This window comes from Meleagris gallopavo, chromosome 17 (genome assembly GCF_905368555.1).
Source record: "Meleagris gallopavo chromosome 17, MGAL_WU_HG_1.1, whole genome shotgun sequence".
NCBI lineage: Eukaryota > Metazoa > Chordata > Aves > Galliformes > Phasianidae > Meleagris > Meleagris gallopavo.
The window spans coordinates 6,119,623-6,138,139 of record NC_139420.1 but is presented as its reverse complement, the minus strand read 5'-3'; the positions used below and the strand labels follow the sequence as shown (position 1 = coordinate 6,138,139).

Sequence of the window (18,517 nt, the reverse complement as noted above, 5' to 3'; positions counted from 1 at the left end):
TGTATCTCCCCAACTGGGCTGTGATCTTGGCACCAAACACCCAGTGCTTGCTTATTGGGAGCACCACGAGATGCAAAGCCCAAACCCTGGCACCTCAATACCCGTGCGAGACACAGCCACAGTTTGGGGGCTGCCATCCATCCCCATGGCTAATCAGCTCCCTTCTTGTTAGCCACTTACATCTCCAGTTTTCAAACTCTGGTTGCAACAGAGGGAAATATGCCGTCCTGCCGAGTTAATTCTATGACAGCAAATGTACTGTACTTCAGGTACATTTTTCTTAAATTCCCGGCTGAGTTCAATTAAATGTTTATGAGGCTGTTCGCGTTCCCCCCGCCGTGCCGCCAACTCAGGAGCAGCAGAACTCAGCTCCTTCTGGAACAAAACAAAAACAAAAGAGGGGGAGTGAAAAAAAAGAAAGAAGGGAGGGAAGAAAAGGAAAAAAACCAAAAAGTGTTTTAGGAGCACTTTTTTTTTACAACTATAATTCCCCTGGAATGATTCCAACGCGTGTTGGCAATATTGATGGGGGAGTTGTACGAATAATTGAAGAAAACGGGTATGAAACACAACAGCAAAGCAAAGGCAAGCGGGTGGCTGCGATAATCAGAAGCTGATCAATATGCTCCGCTCCCCAGCCCACCCTCCTCCTTTCTTTTCCAAAAGGAGCAGTGACATAAGCTCATCAGTAACTGTAAAAAAACATCGCACTTCGAGTGTCAAAATAGTCAAGTACAGCATATTGTATTGCCAGATTTGATTCGGAGTCCACTCTGCTGCCAGCTTACATACATCAGCGGGGAGGGAAGCAGTCCAACTGTGACTTACTTACACTTAAGTGTTCATAAATAAGAATTTCAGGATATGTATGGCTTTTTAATTTCGGCAGAATTTGAAACAAAATGGTGGGGCTGACAGGAAGTAAACTGACCCTCAGTGCCATCACTGTAAATCACAGCCCTGGCTCTGGCCAGCGGTGTCATCACCGAGGCTGACATGGGACAGCCACCACCAGGCCACTGAGATTCCCAGCTCATCTCCACCATCCCCTGCTCACATCAGGATCACATAGAGCATTAAGGCCGTGAGCCACGGTGAAGCAGAGGGGCCTTTGTCTGATGGGAAGATCCGTCGGGAGCTCGCAGCCCCGCCACGAGAAGCTCATTAGCCAGACTCTAATTACTGCCCTGCAGTCTGCGGGAAAAGATGGAAACTATAAAATGCAAAGAGGGGGACACTATTAATTGCTTTTTGATGAATTGGGTGGCAGGGGGTCAGGAGGTGCTGGTGTGGGCAAGCCCCAAGCATCCCTGCCTGGATGCTGGGTACCCATAAAGGGAGTGTTTGGTGCAAAGTGGGTTTGCAGCAGGGCTAAGGTGGAACGCGGAAGGCAGGGATGCTTGGATGGGGGAATGAGGATGCTGGTTTTGGCTGAGCTAACAGCTGACAGTATTGGGTACAGGGATCAACCTTTGGAACCCTCTGGATAAGGAGCTATGGGGAGAGGAGGGATGTTACTGGAGAAACCCTCTGTCTCAGCCCTTTTCCATGGGGCCAGCGCATCCCTCTTGCTATTCTTCAAACCCCATTGCTCCTACGTGCCCATCCAGCATGGAGGACACGGGGCCGTGCTGGCAGGCAGGGGTACCCAAGCCATCCATCATCCCCTACGTATTATGTAAATCTGCAATGCTAAAGATGTATGGAGTCAATTATCAGGGGTCACTGCTGGGTGTAAAATTCATACAATGAAGCTCTTGGTCTCAAATGAATTTGTGAGAGATTGCAAGCTTACTGCCTTTTATTGGACAATATAAATATTTCACTGTTATATAAAAAAATATTGGAGAGAAAGCAGATAAAACCAGGTCCTGTGTGTATACAGAGAAGCAGGGAGTGAAAAACGGCCGTCAGCATCTTTCTAACAGCCTCGCAGTGCGATACAGGAACACGGAGTTTATTAGCAGGTTGGGGATAGGGAGAGCAGAGTGAGCAGAAAAGTCCACCCCAGTGCATCACTACAGCAGTGGAGGGCAATTGGTGCACTGTGGATGGGCTGCTGGTCACAGTGCTATTATCAGCATCAAGAACATCACAGTGGGGCCACTGGGCTTGACTGTGGCACTGGTAGGGACGGTGCCACCAGCCAACACAGCTCCATGCCCACATCTTCCTTCCCCAGTATCCAGTAGGTCAACCCAACCCTGTGACCATAAAGTAGGAGAAAATGAAAAATAAAATAAAATTTAAAAACTTACAGGAATCGATCCCTCTTTTTCCATCTACCTATATTTTATTAAAAACTTTCACATCAATATTAATGGTTAAATCCTCGCTGAGCTGAGTTTAATCACCTGTAAACTGCATCCCTAGCCACAGTGCTTTGCTGCAGGGTATGACCCAAGGAGGAGCGGAGCCTGCTGTCACCTACAGCCAAGTGGGGAGGGGACACAGGTGCTGAGCCAGAGTCACCTCCCCATGACATGGACAGGGATGGAGCCTACAGGAGAAATAAGGAGGGCATGCGGGAGAGAAGAAAGAATGGGAAAATCAGGATCCTGGATAGAAACTGGTTCACAAATATAAAATATCTGGGGCTCTGGCTGCCAAAAGGTACCTGCTGTCAGATGCTATGTGAATCACAATGCTTGCATAGGAAGGATTTGAATGGAGTCCATTAGTGCCTGAGATGATGAGTCAGGATCAGGGGCAGGAGCTGCGAATTCACGCCTGGCTGGAGCCAAGGGAGAGCATGGTTGGGTTCAAACAGACTCCTCTCAAGCCCCCCAAAAAGGGAAATACGTATCAATAGTGCTGGCTACAGGCTTTCCCATATGGCCAGGAACTCCAGCACAGTGCCATGAAGTGTGCAGGCGTGCAGCCAAATCCTGAACTCTGCAACCCAGGCACAAAGCAAGCGGCTGCGCCGCCGGCTCCAGCCATCTGAAATGGAATCGGGCTCTACAGCACTTTATCAAAGCGCTGTAATGGGATCTCGGAAAGGGCAGAGATTGGAGACACGTGGTAGATTTCCATTCCCAAGGAGATATGAAAAAGCTGTGTTAAAAAAAAAAGAAAGAAAGAAAGAAAGAAAGAAAGAAAATATATATCAAGGGCTGCTATCTCATGGGGTATAACTGGGGGCTACTGGTGGATATTCTGCTGCCTGCTCTCCACCTTGATGCTGATGCATGGCAGTGGGGCTGCAGGGAGCCTGGTACCATCCCCATCTTACAACCCCATCCCCAGCCAGGGGCAGCCCTGCTGGCAGCATTGGAGGGCCCCGTTTCCAGCAGAACATTCATTCATTACCATATTCATTCAGTGTTTATCTCGCAGATGTACGGATCTGTTACAATGGAGAAAAAAGAGAACTCAGAATTTATTCTCAAAAGATATTCAAATTAGTTAATCAAGAGTCCTTTTATTACGTGTCTCGTGTACCAGCAGCAACTATCCATCGAGATAAATGATCAGCTGCTAATAACTGATTACATTGCAGCAAGTGTTTTCTTATCCCTATTACCACCATGTTTAAAGACATTTTATAAATTTCTAATTATTGCAAATTGTTTCTCCGTTTGAAAACATCTTCCCATACTCATCAGCTGTCAATTTCTCCCCAAATCTCTCTCACTGAAGGGCGTTAATAGGGAGGGAAGCACAGAAACAGGCACCCCAATCACCTTGTCCCCATTGCCCCTGCTCACACGACCCCAGAAACTCCCCACGGTCTGGAAAAGAGCCAGGAAAAGCAAACTAAGGGAGACAGAAGGCAAACTGAAAGCAGCCATGAGATTGATCAGGCTGGGACCGTGCTGTCTTAAAGCATGATCCATCTTGACAAGCACGGCGTGGTGGCTGGGGCCGTTTTCCTGGGAAGGATTCAGTGTCCAGTGAACCACGGAGAAATAAATAAACCAGCAGTATATAATGTGGCTCCTGACAAGTGCAAGACATCCGTTCCTAAAGACACTGGCATCCGAGGTCAGCGCGGTGCTTAGGAGGGTGCTAAATAAGATCCTGCTTTCCTCCTGCATATTTTACAGATGAAAGCTGTTCCAGCCTGACAGAAATAGTTAAGAGGGTTCAAAGCCAACGAGGACTTTAAATCCAGCCACCGGCCCCATGCCGCCACTCCAGCCTATTTCTGGGATCCATTCATTACGGCAATCAATCAGCTTACCAAAAAAAAGAAAAAAAGAAAAAAAAAAAAGAAAAAATAACGATAAACACTCTTAGACGCTGTACTGGAAAATAGATCTCCTTCCATTGCTTTGGAGCAATGATCTCCAAGACATGGGACAAGCTCAGACCAGAGGAGAGGAAGAGGAGAAAGGCTCCAAGAGAGCAGGGCACACAACACGACGTGTTTTTGGGGCAGAGTATGTCTGCATGGCTGCCGGGAAGGGAAGGGGCCATGGGCAGAGGACCAGTCCCGCCGGCGGAGGCCTCTTGGCTCCGTGGGGGCCCGGAGCAGGGGAGGAGACGCCGCAGGCACCAGCCAGGCCATTATACGCTTTATTGATGCTGTTCTGAAGAAAGCTAATCAATATATTAGATTTCCCAAAGAAAGAAAACACCAGCTGCCAGCAGTGCACGGCTCCTCGGCTGCGCCGTGGCTCTCCATCAAGGCCAGGGCCACAAGGGTCGGGGTCAGGTTCAAGAGGAGGCCTGGCGCTCACAGGGTCAGGCCAGGGCCATGGTTGGGCTCTGTGGTGGGGTCTCCTGAGCTCTGGTGGGCTGAGATAAAGCCAAGAACACCGCAGATATCCTGCACAGCCTCCCTGTAGGGAAATGCCAGGGAACAGCCCTGTGCCCTACAGGGCAGAGCCAAGGGATAGATCTGTGCTCTGCAGGGCAATGCCTGGGGATGGAACTGTGCCCTACAGTTAGAGCCAGGGAATAGACCTGTGCCCTGCAGGGCAGAGCCAGGGGATAGACCTGTGCCCTGCAATGTAGAGCCAGGGGATAGACTTGTGCCTCAAAGGACAAGGCCATGGGATAGGCACAGAGCCCAGGATGGAGGATAGACATTTTGGGAGCTGTCCCTTGCAAGCTGTATCTGCTCAGTGGAGCCTCTGCAGTGGCACTGCATGGTCCCAAAATTTCACCATGGATCACCAGTACCATGCCCCATGGCAGCCTGACTGCCATACCACAAAGAAAGGCCCCAGCAAGCAGCACAATGCTGAGAATCCAGCACTGGCAGGGAGGATGAATGATGTCACGGGGAATTGATCAGTGTTTTAATAGAATTAGATCATTTTGGGGTTTGTAGAGATGTTTTCCAAACCCCCAAATTGTGCAGATTTGTAGTCCAAAGCCTAAAGCAGGGCACATTCAAACAAGGCAGATTCAATGTCCCACATTTCCCCAGGATTATCTGAACCATATCAGATATAATCCAATGATCTGTAAAGTGATTATACCCAACTGAATATAAGAGATCTCTTCTGGTAATGCAATATTTCATCCAGCTGCAGACATTAGGAGGAGGCAAACAAAGGAGGAGATTTAATAAGAGGAAATAAAACTATAGGCAGAGATAGTTTTAATTTTTTTTTTTTTTTTGTATTGCATCTAATTGCAATCAACAACAGACATCTGACACAGTGACAGCATCAGCAAAATTGCTGCTGAGAGCACAGAATCTTTGTCTAAAAATAATCAGACATTCAGCGTGCCACTGTTTGTTATAATGGTAATCGATGCTGGAGGCTTTGAATTCCATCAATTTATAGATCTGCTCTGTTCTGCCTGGTGATTGTGTTCTGCACACATCTACTCCCTCTCAGCACAGGCAGCACCGGGGCACTGTGTGATTAAGATAAGCTCAGATTCCTTTCATACATTCCTTATCAGCTCTAATTCTCCACCAGGCAGAGATGTTCGCAGCAGTTAAAGATTAGTTCAGCTTCTCAGACGCCAAATTTGAGGGTATTGATCAATAAATCAAATCAGAGCAATCAATTGCCCAATCAGAAGAGTCTAGCCGATGCATTATTACTGGCGCCTTCGAACCAGGGCTTTCATGGGTTTCATCAAAACACTGCCTGCCTGGCTCCCTGCCAGCTCCCAGGCTGCCTAATAGACTCCGCAGCAGAGGAGCTCCAGCCCAGCAGAAGAGCAATAAATTTCTCATCAAACAGCCGATAGAGAAACAAGATGAACATCTGTTTTGCTGCAATGAAACTCCTGTGTTCTTCGGGATCTGCAAACCAGGTCTGACAGACCACCCCAAAGGCAGCTTTGCCTTCCACAAAGCAGCAAAGCAGAATATTTGCCAGTTATTTCAATCAGGTAATTTAAGAAGACTTTGCATTCGCCTCTCCGCAGCTGCTGGAGCTTTACAGACAGGATTCCAGCTCAGTCAATAATAAAAGCCATCCTGGGACCCTGTACTATGAAGGCAATTTTATGATACCCATTATGTGGCAATGTAACTTCATTAAAAGCTGTTTATTCCCTCTAAGCATTTTAAGCACTTTCCCTCACCCATAAAGCAGAGCCTCCCAATGCACCAGGAAGGGTTTTTTGTTGTTGTTTGTTTTTTGTTTTTTACAAAAAAGCCATTTTCTGGCATTTCCTCCATGGGTCACTCTCAGTGCTGAGGGCATCCTGAGCATCGCTGTGAGGTGACACCCACTGGTGGGGGCACAGTGCCCGTGTGCTGCTCCAAAATGCACCCAGTGACCAAATTCACCCACCTGGGGCAAAAACACCTCCCCCCCCCCCCTTCACCCCTTGAGACATCAGCACCTTTATTTTGTAATGCCCATGTCAGCTGCAGGGCATCCTGAGTGCCTAAGGCATGGAAAGAGAAGGAGAAGCCATTTCCCAGCCATTTATTGCAAAAGCAAGAAAGGAAAAATAAAAGAGAGTGAAAGAGCAGCGCAGAACTGAGCACCATGTGAGGCAGCCCCGCACCAGCCGGGTGCCTGCTCTGAGAGGCAGCCGTATATTACATTTATTGTGCACTCAAGATGAGCTATGATTCCTGCAGCTCTATTTAGGTGACATTTATTATGCTGGCTTGTTTTATAAATTAACATGGACAAGGGACCCTAAAATTAGCTGGCATCATCTGGCTGTTTGCTGCAAAAAGGGTCTGGGGGGAAGGCTGGAGGTGCCTGGCACCTCACACACCCTCCTGGGGGCAATCTGGGGACCTTCAGTCTGATTTTCCAACCTAGCATCATAACCCATAGCCCCTAGACACGGAGCTGCAATCACGGCCCAGTGGGGCAGACCCCATCCTGCAGAAAAAACAGACACATCCCATAGAACAGCATCCAAGAGACAACATAAATACTTAAAATCAAGCAAACAACCCCAAATCTCAAATTTAACACTTATTCCTGTTGGTAATATCCTGTGTAAACACACACTCACAAAGGCAAACCAACAAAAAGGCCATCCTCTTGAGTCAATTCTACCCCAAAAATGCCTTTAGGAATGTGCATGGAGCTCCAACTCCAGCAACACCAATCCTGGCCATCAGGAGCCTCATTTGTACAAATCTCCATCTTTCCAGGAAAATCCTTCCAAAAGTGTGTGCCTTTCCCCAAACCTCTCTACTGCAACAGGTCAGTGCATGGCTGCAGCCAGTGTGTGCTCGAGGCTTCTTTAAACAACAGCCCTGGGTAGCCAAGGAAAAATAGAATTACTAGAATACATTTTAATTGATTTACAACAGCACTTAGTAACAGTGATAAAAGAAAAACTTGTTTTATTGGCCTGTCTGCTAATTAGCTGCACTGACTCTGGTAGGGGATGTTGCATTCACGGCACAACCCCGACCTTCACGCAGCCAGAAGCAGCTTTCATACACAAAAAATCCTTTGTATTAACAAGAGACAAATGTTTGCCAAGGACAACAGGCTGCTCTAAGCGTTATCACCCACACTCCCAACATCAAAACCCTAGCAATTTCCAACCAATGGGAAAAAGCAGCCCCATCATCTCCCCTTCCTGTCCATAAATGAGCCTTCATTGCAACTTCGGCAAATCCTTCCCCTAACGACTTTTAAGGGCAGCAGATAAAGTCGAAAGGAGCACACAGGAATCCAACAAATGTTTAATATTCAATAAATGTGTCAATTTTACATACGGAGGCAAATGGGTCTTTATTGAAGAATTGGTAAACTTCCTCAGAGGAAAGTAAGTGCATTTTAGCCTTCAAGGGGTCCCTGATGAATAGAAATGGAATGTGATTTGTGATAAAACTCAGCTGCTCTATAAAAGACGTTAAATAAATGTTGCTGTTTCACTAGGGATATACAGAATTGATTGCATTATAGACTGATTCAAAGATGCACACTCCCGCAAGCCACCTGCTTGCTTCTGTGCACAGCACGGCCCAGCCCTGCTCCTCCATGTGCACCCCAAGCACTGGTCCAGAATTTTCTGGAAGTGCCATAAAAACACCAATCCCCATGGTTTGGTCCATGGTACTGCAGGGCACGTAGCCCAAGTGCTGCACCTCAGCATGAGGACATGGCATGTTTATGTTTACAAGGGTCTGTCAAAGTTTTTACACTGAGGACAGTTTGGCACTGGCACAGACAGCCACGGTCAGGGGAAGGGGCTGTGAGCACTAATGGAGCTGTGGGTGTCCCTGTGCACTGCAGGCAGTGGGAGCAGATGGCCTTTGGGGTTTCCTTCCAACTCAAACCATTCTGTGATTCTTTGATTACCATTTTCCAATGTCGTCACTTCTTGAATTACTATTACATACAAAAAAGCAATTAAAAACATCATCATCACCACCAGCATCCCAGGGCTGGTGCCAGGACCAAGACAAGTTCCCATCCCCTCAAGCACCCTGCCCAGGACGAGACACAGTAGAACCATGAGCAAAACCAAGGGCAGCAAAGCAAACATCCCGGCCTCCACACAGACAAATGAGAGGCCGGCGGTAGCACCACGGCGAGCACAAACTGTGATCTAATTGTGCTGTTGCTCCATCATCTTTAATCAATAGCATCCAGGGCTGCCACCACTCACACAACCCAAATCCCAGCCTCCGCCAAGAAACAGCATGTTGTTAAAAAGCCCAATAGCTTTTCCCAGCTAATAGGTGGCTCATTCCCTCAACCCCGCTGATTTTTTAAAATAAACCTAAATTCCAATAATTGTTTAATGTTTATTTGTATTTAGCTCTGGCTCACCTACCCTGTCTTCCTGATGTCAGAAATTGATATTTGGTTCAGGTGGCTAGAAAAAAAATAATTAGGAAGTGGTTTATGTATCGTCAGAGTTGAACATGCTGCAGGAACTGGTGTGTGTGGCCTCCATGGCCTCTGCGCTCCATGAATTCAGATTTGCTCCAGCAGCATCTGCCCCCACAACCTGTCCCCTACAAGAGCATCCCCTTACCCCCTACAGGAGCATCTCCTTGTCCCCTGCAAGCATCTCCTCATCCCCTACAAGAGCATCCCTTTGATCCCAGCGAGGGCAACCCCTCATCCCCTACAAAAAAATAGTCATCCCCAACAAGAGTATCCCTTCATCCCCTTAAAGCACATCCCTTTGTCCCCAACATGAGCATCCCCTTCCCACTCACTCTGAGCCAGGCTGAAGGTGCTCCTGGAAAAGTACAGGAGCACCGCAGCCAATTCCTGCAGGAGATCCATCATGTCGGATTAGCAACTTAGTTTCTTATTAGCTATTTTCCATCCTATCATATTAATATTTGTTTTCACTAATACAATGCAGGAGTCTTATCATATTAGCAACTTTCACATCACATTAGTGAAAACAAATACTAATACAATACAATACTAATATGACATGATCTGACGGGAAATTGCTAATACAATAAGACTCCTCTACCATTCCAGTGCAGAAACCACATGAGCCCCAGTTCCAGCTCACCCTGAACAAGGCACATACCTGCTATTCCTAAAAACAGCCCCGTGCTCTGTATCCAACGGGCACTGGAGGAATGAGGAATGATGCCCAACACATCCCAAAATCCTTGCCCCACCACAAAGCTGACAATGGCAGGAGGCTCAGATACCCATGTACGCTATATTTTCCACACCTGGAACAATTTTCCTGCTTTTCTGCTTTGTTTTCCTGACAGTTCCACCTCCAATCTCCAACCCTACAAACTCCGGGCTGGAAAGCAGAAGGCAGAGGGATTTTCCCAAGGGCATGAAGGGGTGGACATGGCTCCCGCAGCACCCGCATCTCTCTAGCCATGGAGAAGAGCATCCAAAGCATTTCCTTCCAGTGGTGCCAAGCTTTGGCACGCTCAGCAATTTTCTATTCTCTCAGCAATTTTCTGTTCTACTGAATTAGTAGTTTGTATTGAATTAGTATTCATTTTCCCTAATATGATGTATAGGCATAATCGCGTTAGTGGCTCTGATACCACATCGGGTTCCGCAGTGGGTGTACAGCCCTGCTCCAGAAGCTTGCACAGGGGAGCAGAAGGAGATTTCACCTTGGCTTGGGCTTTGGAAACCAAACAGGTCTGAATTATTGAGAAGGTGGCTCTGCTCAGAGTCAGCACCAGGTTCCCTATGAGAAAATGTCTCACATTTACACCCAAACAAGCTGCACATGCACCAAAGGAGAATCATCCCCAGCATGTATAAGCTTGCCTGTTGCCAATATTGATTTTAAGCACCCACATCTGAATATTTTGCTTGGAGAAATTCCTGACCCCCTCTGGAATTAAAAATTAGCCAATGAAGTTTGGCATGGGCTGCCCAGGGAGGGGTAGTCATTGCCCCCGGAGGTGTTCGAGAACCATAGAGATGTGGCAATGAGGGACATGCTAAACAGGCATGGTGAGGATGGGTTGGAGTTGGACTTGGTGATCTCAGAGGTCTTTTCCAACCGTAATGATTCTATGATTCTAAGCTGCAACAAGCACAAGAAAGAAAATCTTATAAGAAAACCATGCACCAAAAACTGGTAGTGGCACCACATGAGTTCTCATGCCTTGGTCAGTAGTTGTGTTGCACAACAGGCATGCTACATACATGTATGCATATGACACCCTCCCTGTTAACATCCTGCAGAGCTCCTCACACCATCCCGACCGCGACCCCAGGAAGTTTCCTGGAACGAAGAGCTCCTGGCACACACAGAGATGCCGAAACGTGCCCCCATGCACTCGGAAACCCAACGCAAATCCTGAGCCTTCACTGTCAGTGCTGTATATCACTTTGAGATATATACCATATTAGCAAAAAGAACTGAATTATATTGCATTCATGATGCAATTAAACACTTCACTAGGAATCAATGTAAAACTGATGAGGCCTGAAAGTAGTGCATATGGCTTAGAACATTATAAAACATTACCTTCACTCAAATCCTTTTCAGTAGCAATTTAAATCTTCTTACAGTTACTGCTGCCAATGGTAAACCATCTACTGATTCATAACAGTGCATGGGAACGAATGAATTTTTTTAAAAATTTATTCAACTACTAAATTACCCATGAAACCGGAATAGCTGACAGGAGTAATCTGAATTATTATTAGCTCTGCAAGTATTCTGCATTAGCCAATTTAAAACCACGGCTCACAGGCAGAAACCAGTTAGTACAGGCAGGGTGTTAAATGACTGCCATAGTTCTTCATTTTACTGCTGCTTACGTTTAAAGGTCAAGAGATAAAAATTACATATGACTGCAAACACAGAAAGGGTGTTTATCTTTCTTTTCTATGAATCAGGTCAACCATAAACTTTAAAAACATTTGGAGATACAAACATACAAAGTAGGATGCCTCTGAAAGAGCTCAGACTTTGTGGGGGCTTGCAGAGTTATTGGGGGGCTCCTGCTCCTCCTCCTCATCCTCACCATCCTCATCCTTGTCCTCATATCCATCCTTGTCCTCATCCTCCTCCTCCTTATCTTCATCATCCTCATCCTTATCCTCATCACTCTCCTCCTTATTCTCATCATCTTCATCTTTATCCTCATTCCCCTCGTTATCCTCCCCATCCTCCTCCTTGCCCTCATCATTCTCATTCTTATCCTCATCGTCCTCATCCTTCCTGGATTTCATGTTTTCCTTATGCTCATGGCCCAGCAAAACTGGAGAAGACCCAAAAGGATCAAGGTTTTGGGTCTCTGCTCCACCAACCTCATCCTATGCACAACCATGGATGTCAGCACCCCAAGACGTGGTTTCGGGGTTGAGGAACTGAGCACCCCAAGCCATGGAAGGACCCAGTCTGTTCCCACCAGCCATAAGCATGCTGCCAGGGACTGTGCCATTGGCGGTGAGGAGGAGGAGGCAGAGTGGAAGAGCACAGCAAGGAGGCTGCGTCTCTTTAAGCGCACATAACACTGCATCATCCTTTCTCTTCCTATTTTCAGTTTTATTAGCAAAGCAGCACAGTGTTTATACTAGTGGGTATTACATTTGCCAGAACAATTACAGTATGACAAATGGCACATCAATGTAATCCATCAACTCGACCAAGACAGGAATCCTTTATCCAGGGCTGCCATTAATTCCCAGCCCAGTCCCTGGGGTCCCATGCGTCAGTAGCCATGACAACCTGGGGGATGCCAGTGGCATTGTGCTGGTGGGGATGGGCACCCTGCACCCAACCAGGGAACACCCAGAGCCTGTGGGAACCTCAGCTCTGCAGCAGCTGCGGATTCTCCTGTGTCTCATAGCACGGCTGTGCTCACAACCCTTGCACTTTTTGCTCTCCACCAAGGGCGATAATCTTGGAGTTTTTACCCCGGCAGCCTGACAGCCGTTCTTCAGGGGAGTTTTCAGAAGTTAATCTCTCTGAAACGTGCACATCTGCAGTAATTGTGTTAAAATTGACCGAAGGCATCAAATGTTTTGGGGGGAGATAGCACAAGCTGGAAGCCTCAGCTCTGCAGGAATCAGATTGGAAGTGGTGGGGCTGGTGGGGATGAACATCATTCAGCTCACAGATTTACACAGATTTACACAGATATAAGTAAAAACACAGGTCAGTATGGACCAAGCCAAGACACCAACCTGGACCAGGCCATTTGGGGCCACAGTGAGTTCTGGAATTGGATGGATGAGAACAGGCTGTCCAGGCAGGCTGTGGGGTCTCCTCCTTGAGATCTTCAAAAGTCAGCTAGACATGGTGCTTGGCACCCTGCTCTGAATGTCCCTGATGGGTTGAGACCCTCTGGGTGTTGGACCAAATGGACCCAGAGGTTCCTTATAATCTTTGCCAGTCTGGAATTCTGCGGCCCCAGCACTTTTCCAGCACTGTGCTTGGATGCCATGTGTCCCAACTGCATCAAGATTTGAGAAGAGATGAGATACAGGGTGAGATAGATAAGGCATGAGATATGGGATGAGATCAACCCATGGCTGTATAGGAACTGCTGAGTCACAGCCTGAACCATAGATTGAGTACCTGGGGAAAAGATCCAGTCAGCCCTGGGGGCACAGGTGAAGGCAATTCAGCTGTGAGACTAGAAGGGGTGGAGCCTGGCTGCACCTCTCTTAGACCTCATTTAAGGGCTAACTGCCACTTGGGAAGGATCTCTTTCTGGAGATCCCTCCTTGTGAAGCTTTTCCCTGCAAATCTAGAATCTGCTGATATGGGTAAGCAATCTTTTCCTTTATAGCACCTTTCTGTCATGCTGGTCCTTCTGTTATCACACCTTAGTTGTAATGCTTTCCCATTATATTGATTTGCCCAATTACTACATGTGGCCGAACATCACAGGAAGTGAATCCTATGGAGATGCTCTGGGCAGCCTTCAAGCAGCTATGGGGTTCATGCAACACCTGTAAATAAACATGCTGGCCAAAAAAAAGACAAACAAATGTCACCATGCAAGAATTCCCATGGGTGCAGTATGCCCTGCAGGTAATGAAATGCTACTCAGAAGCCAAAAGCAAGAGGAAAATCAAAGCCTGCTAATGGACATGAGCACCCTGGGGTTGTTCTCTGCCAAATCAGTCTGGCCAAAGCCCAGGGATGCAGGCAGACAGCAACTGTCTCACCTGTATCATTAAGCCATTACTAGAATCATCTTATCCCCATTTATAATGCTCTATACATGTTCTGAAGACTTCTCTAATACCATAATTAGATGGAACACTCAGAGGGATGGATTAAATCAGGATGGCATTTTATGCAATGGTGCTGTGTTTTACAGGGGCCTGGCTTGAAAAACAGGAAAAAAATAAAAATTCTCTATAGATGCAGGTGACTATAAGTGGGGCTTTCTGATAATGGAGCCCTTTGGGTCATTTCCCATGCCAATCTCCTCCCATGCTGGGCAATGTGTGGAGCCAGGCATGGCCTTATCCAGTGGCCACATCAGCCTGGATCCTGTAAATCATCTGTGAGCCGTCCCCACAATTTATAGGCAGGACATTAAACATTATAGCCACTGACGGCATCAAATTACACTTGAAAAATTGAGTTCTGACGGAAAATGAATTTAAAACCTAAATTAAATTAAAACCTAACTAAATTAAAATTAGGTTTCTAAACTAAAATGACTTTTTAATATTTTCACGAGGAAAAAAAAAATACCCCTTCTGTCAACTAATAAAATCTGCCAGTGTCTTTTACAGCTGACAAGTCCTGCCTGGTTGCAGCTCTGGTGCTGCTGCATTACAACTAACCAGCACAGAAAAGGGGCTGATGGTCTTCTGCACTGCTCCTTCAGCAGGGCTGAGAAAGGACAGTGATGCCTCCAAGCAATTAAAAAATAATTGTAATTAACAGGATCTGAGCAAGCAGCTGGATGGGCAAACCCAGCACTGTGCAGTGGGGGCAGCTTGAGATGCTCAGGGACCAGAGCCATCTTGGGGCATGGCACTGGGTTGCTTGGGGACCAGACCCATCTTGGGGCATGGCACTGGGGCACCATCAATGTGGTTTTCTCCACATTTGAGGCTAACTGAAGCCTCTCGAAGTCTATCCCCGATCATTAATGGTGGTAATTAATTCATCCTGCTTTTTAAATAGCGTTCGATGCATGAGTCTGCCCGCTCACATCTTGATCTTTCATTGTCACAGCTTTGATAGAAGAGATGCACAGCCAGCCTGGGTGACCATACATCTATTGATTACCAACACAGGCAGGTTGAGTGCAAACCCTATAACAGGACACATCCAAATGAGCTACATCAAGCACACAGCTAATGGGGCACCGAGCATCCTTGGGGCATCCCAAGAACACAGACGGATCGGTGATGCGGGACCCAAGGGAGGGTCAGGACCCCAACCCCATGCTGCCCACACACCCACCCCAGGAGCAGCAGCACTGTGCTGCTTCCAAGCCTCCTTTGTATCTCCTGCTATTATTTATGGCTTCACTCTGCTGGCAGCTCCTCTGCGGGGAACTTTCCCCGCTTGCCGCTGCCTCGCCGCAGCCCAGACTTGGGGGCTCGCCTGCCAGACGCCGAGCCCAGAGCCCTCTTTCAACAACATTAATTATCTCTGGCTTTCCATAACAAAAAAAAAATATATCTTGACCCCACTGGCTGCCAATAGCAGGGAAGCGTGTAGAGGAAGAGGCTTTTATCTTTGCATCGCGGAGAAGAGCCTTGTGTTTGATCACTCAGGGTGGTTTTTTTTTCCATCTTTGTACATTTTGAACTTTATAGACTGATTAATTCCTCCTATGGCGGTAAACTGCTGTGTATGCTCTCAAGTGTTGGCTTGATTTTTTTCCTTCTATTAAAAAAAAAAAAAAAGTCTTCCTAAGAAATTAAACCACCTTAGCACATCTCTGCTCCATAAGCAAGCAGCAAAGAACCTCAGCCTGAATAATGGGGCAGGGGGAGGGCAGCAGGGCAAGTTGAAAAGATTTCTTTATTTTGAATTAAAGTTAAGGATTAGAGGCATCAGGCTCTCAAGAGTTATTGTGAAAGCCTTTTTAAAAGTCCCAAGTGGATAGGCCATAATCTTCTTTAAATGGATAAATTTAGCAGCAGAGCACTCCAGACCTCCTTGCATGACGAGGATGCGGGCTTAGGATTTTTCCTTTTCTTGGCTTTTTTCTTTCTTTATTTCTTTATATCACCACTTCAGAAGACCTGAAGAAGTCTGGAAGCAGAGAGCCTTGGGCACACACAGCCCACAGTCCTGCAAATTGCTATCAACAGGATGTGCGGAGGACAAAATGGCTTGGGTTGGAAGGGACCTCAAAGATCATTGAGGTCTAACCCTCCTGCCATGGACAGGATTGCCAACTAAATCAGGCACAAGACCAAGAAGACCAGGGCCCCATCCAACCTGCCTTGAATACCTCCAGGGGTGGGACATAAGTCAGGAGAAAAAGGTTGTGGCCACTCTGTTTCAAAGTTCATTTCTCCAGCTGGCAAGAACCATTGACAGCCCAGATCAAAGTCTCCATTCATTGTGATTTATTCCATACCTATTCATTTTGCCAGATTATCTTAACCCTTCCCTCTTCTCAACAGTCAATCATCTCACTGGGAGAAACACTGAGCAGAGAATCTGGCTTACATTTTATTCTCAACCTTGAGGTTCAAGGTCTGCAACCATGTCTAAAAAATAAAGAATCTGACTGAGTTCACAGCTACTTCAGATGATAAATGTTTCCAGATTTATGGTAATTATTCATGCAAGGACTATATTACATGTAAATCAATGCCATAAAGAATAATTGGTTAAAAATATAAATACCATGTTTAGGCTTCAGTGATGTTACCAAAGTAGGGTTCTTGTGTCCCCGTGCCCCCTGACCATGTCCCTCAATGCCACATCTCCATGTTTCCTGAACACCTCCAGGGACAATGACCCCACTAGTGCCCTGCACGGCCTGTGCTGATGCCTGGCTGCTCTTTGGGAGAAGGAATTGCTCTAATATCCAACTTGAAAGAGATGTCAGCCTTCCGCAGAAGAGATTTTAAAAGGTTCCAAATTATTGTTATTGGTACCAAAACCCACCTCACTCTAGTTCAGAAGACAGAACTCAGTGCTGCCAAAACCTGTGCCACCAACTGCATCCCATGAGTGCTTTGGAAGGGATATCCTGGGGACATGGAGCGATGGAAACAGGCAGAAATAAGAGGGTTTGGGAGTTGCTTGCATTGAGTTTTTGGGCTTGTTCTATGGGGGTGAAGGGATGAGAGGCTACTGCCTCAACCCAGGTGGCTGTGCTGGGTCTCCAAGCATTCACCCTGAGGCCACTGCTCCTCTGGAGTGGGCACCCTGCTTGCTGCAAAAGCAGCAAAATTCAATAGCAAATCATGCAAAAACATGGCCAAAACGAGCTCTCCTGTGCTGTGTCACCAACAACACGTCAGGACAGGCATGAGAGCAAGACCCTTGGGTTATTGCCAAAGAGAGACATCTCTGGCTGCGACTACATAACTCAGAATAAAAAGACAAAGCTGGAACACGGCGCAATTAATGCAGGAAGCATCGATTTCTGCCCAGCACCAAGCTGGCTCATTAATTCCAGGTGCTCCTACAAGCCAATTCCAGTGCAGGCTGCTCTGCAATAAGAGACCAACGCGAGAAGATCGAAGGGCAAAATTCCTGCCTGCAACCACCACCCAGCAATGGGCCACAGGGGAGCTTGGGGAGGATTTTCAGAGCTCCCCACCCAGAATTCCCATCCATTGCAGGCATCCCAGCTGGCAAGGCAGCATCCTCCTGCCTTAATGAATGCCAAAGCTGGTTTGCACTTGATAGAGCCTGACAAGAGCAACAATCACAGATTAGGAAGAAAACTTCTTGCTTTTCAACAAAGGTTAATAAATAGTGACAGCGTTAAGTCTATTCTGATTAACTATGCTGAAAGATATTATTGCCGTTTGTAACATGGAATCATTATTGGATTAAGCACAGTGTATAAAAATGAAATGTGAGGTTTAATCTCCAGCGTAGGAACGCTGCGCTCTGATGCAAACTGTGCAGCCCTCAAAGCTTCCTTGTATTAAATGTTGTAACTCGCTCTGCCCAGAGATAGCATCTCACACGCGCTGCCTTCCCAGCTTTTTGGGTTTTGCTTTCCTTGGCTGAAAAAGTCGCCACAATTTGCCTTGAGAAACAGGTACAAAGCGAGCCATGTACCCTAGCCAAAGCCAAGAGCAGTCCCCTGTTCTTTCCCAATGCAGTAATTCCAGCATTGGAATAGGTGGATGGATGGATGCATGGATGGATAGAAAGGGACGGATGGATGGATGGGTGGGTGGGTGGATGGATGGGTGGACAGGTGGATGGATGGTAGATGGATGGGTGGATGGATAAGGCTGTGTGCAGGATTGACGGACAGGAACAATACACTAAACTGTCACCACTTCCCAAGCACGTTCCATGCCCTAGGGTTGGCTGTACCAACACCGGGAGAGGGTGTCTGTAAGGAAAATATTTCCAAAATAAACCGCTAAAAGCAAAACTTCTGAAGTGAGAAGACCAACACACACAGTGTCCATATGGAGGAGAGTGAAGGGAAAGCAGCGCAGATATCCAATTATTTGCTGCAACCTGCTCGTTTCAGCATGTCATAGAAATTCTCTTCAGCTGTTCACGCAACGTTTGCTTATGAACCCAA

The 18,517-nt window shown here is 46.8% G+C and overlaps 1 protein-coding gene across 10 annotated transcripts in view; it reads right to left on the bottom strand.

Annotated features, from left to right (window-relative positions):
* CUX2 (cut like homeobox 2) overlaps positions 1-18,517 on the bottom strand; it is a 54,550-nt gene that overhangs the window by 22,673 nt on the left and 13,360 nt on the right. For 5 of the 10 annotated variants that reach the window (XM_085238462.1, XM_085238461.1, XM_085238463.1 and 2 more), the window contains exon 2: positions 181-375. The exons of the other annotated variants lie outside the window; for them this stretch is intronic. In XM_085238462.1, coding sequence (XP_085094588.1) covers positions 181-375 — 195 coding nt within the window. The remainder of the gene's footprint in view (positions 1-180; positions 376-18,517) is intronic. 10 annotated transcript variants of the gene reach the window in all.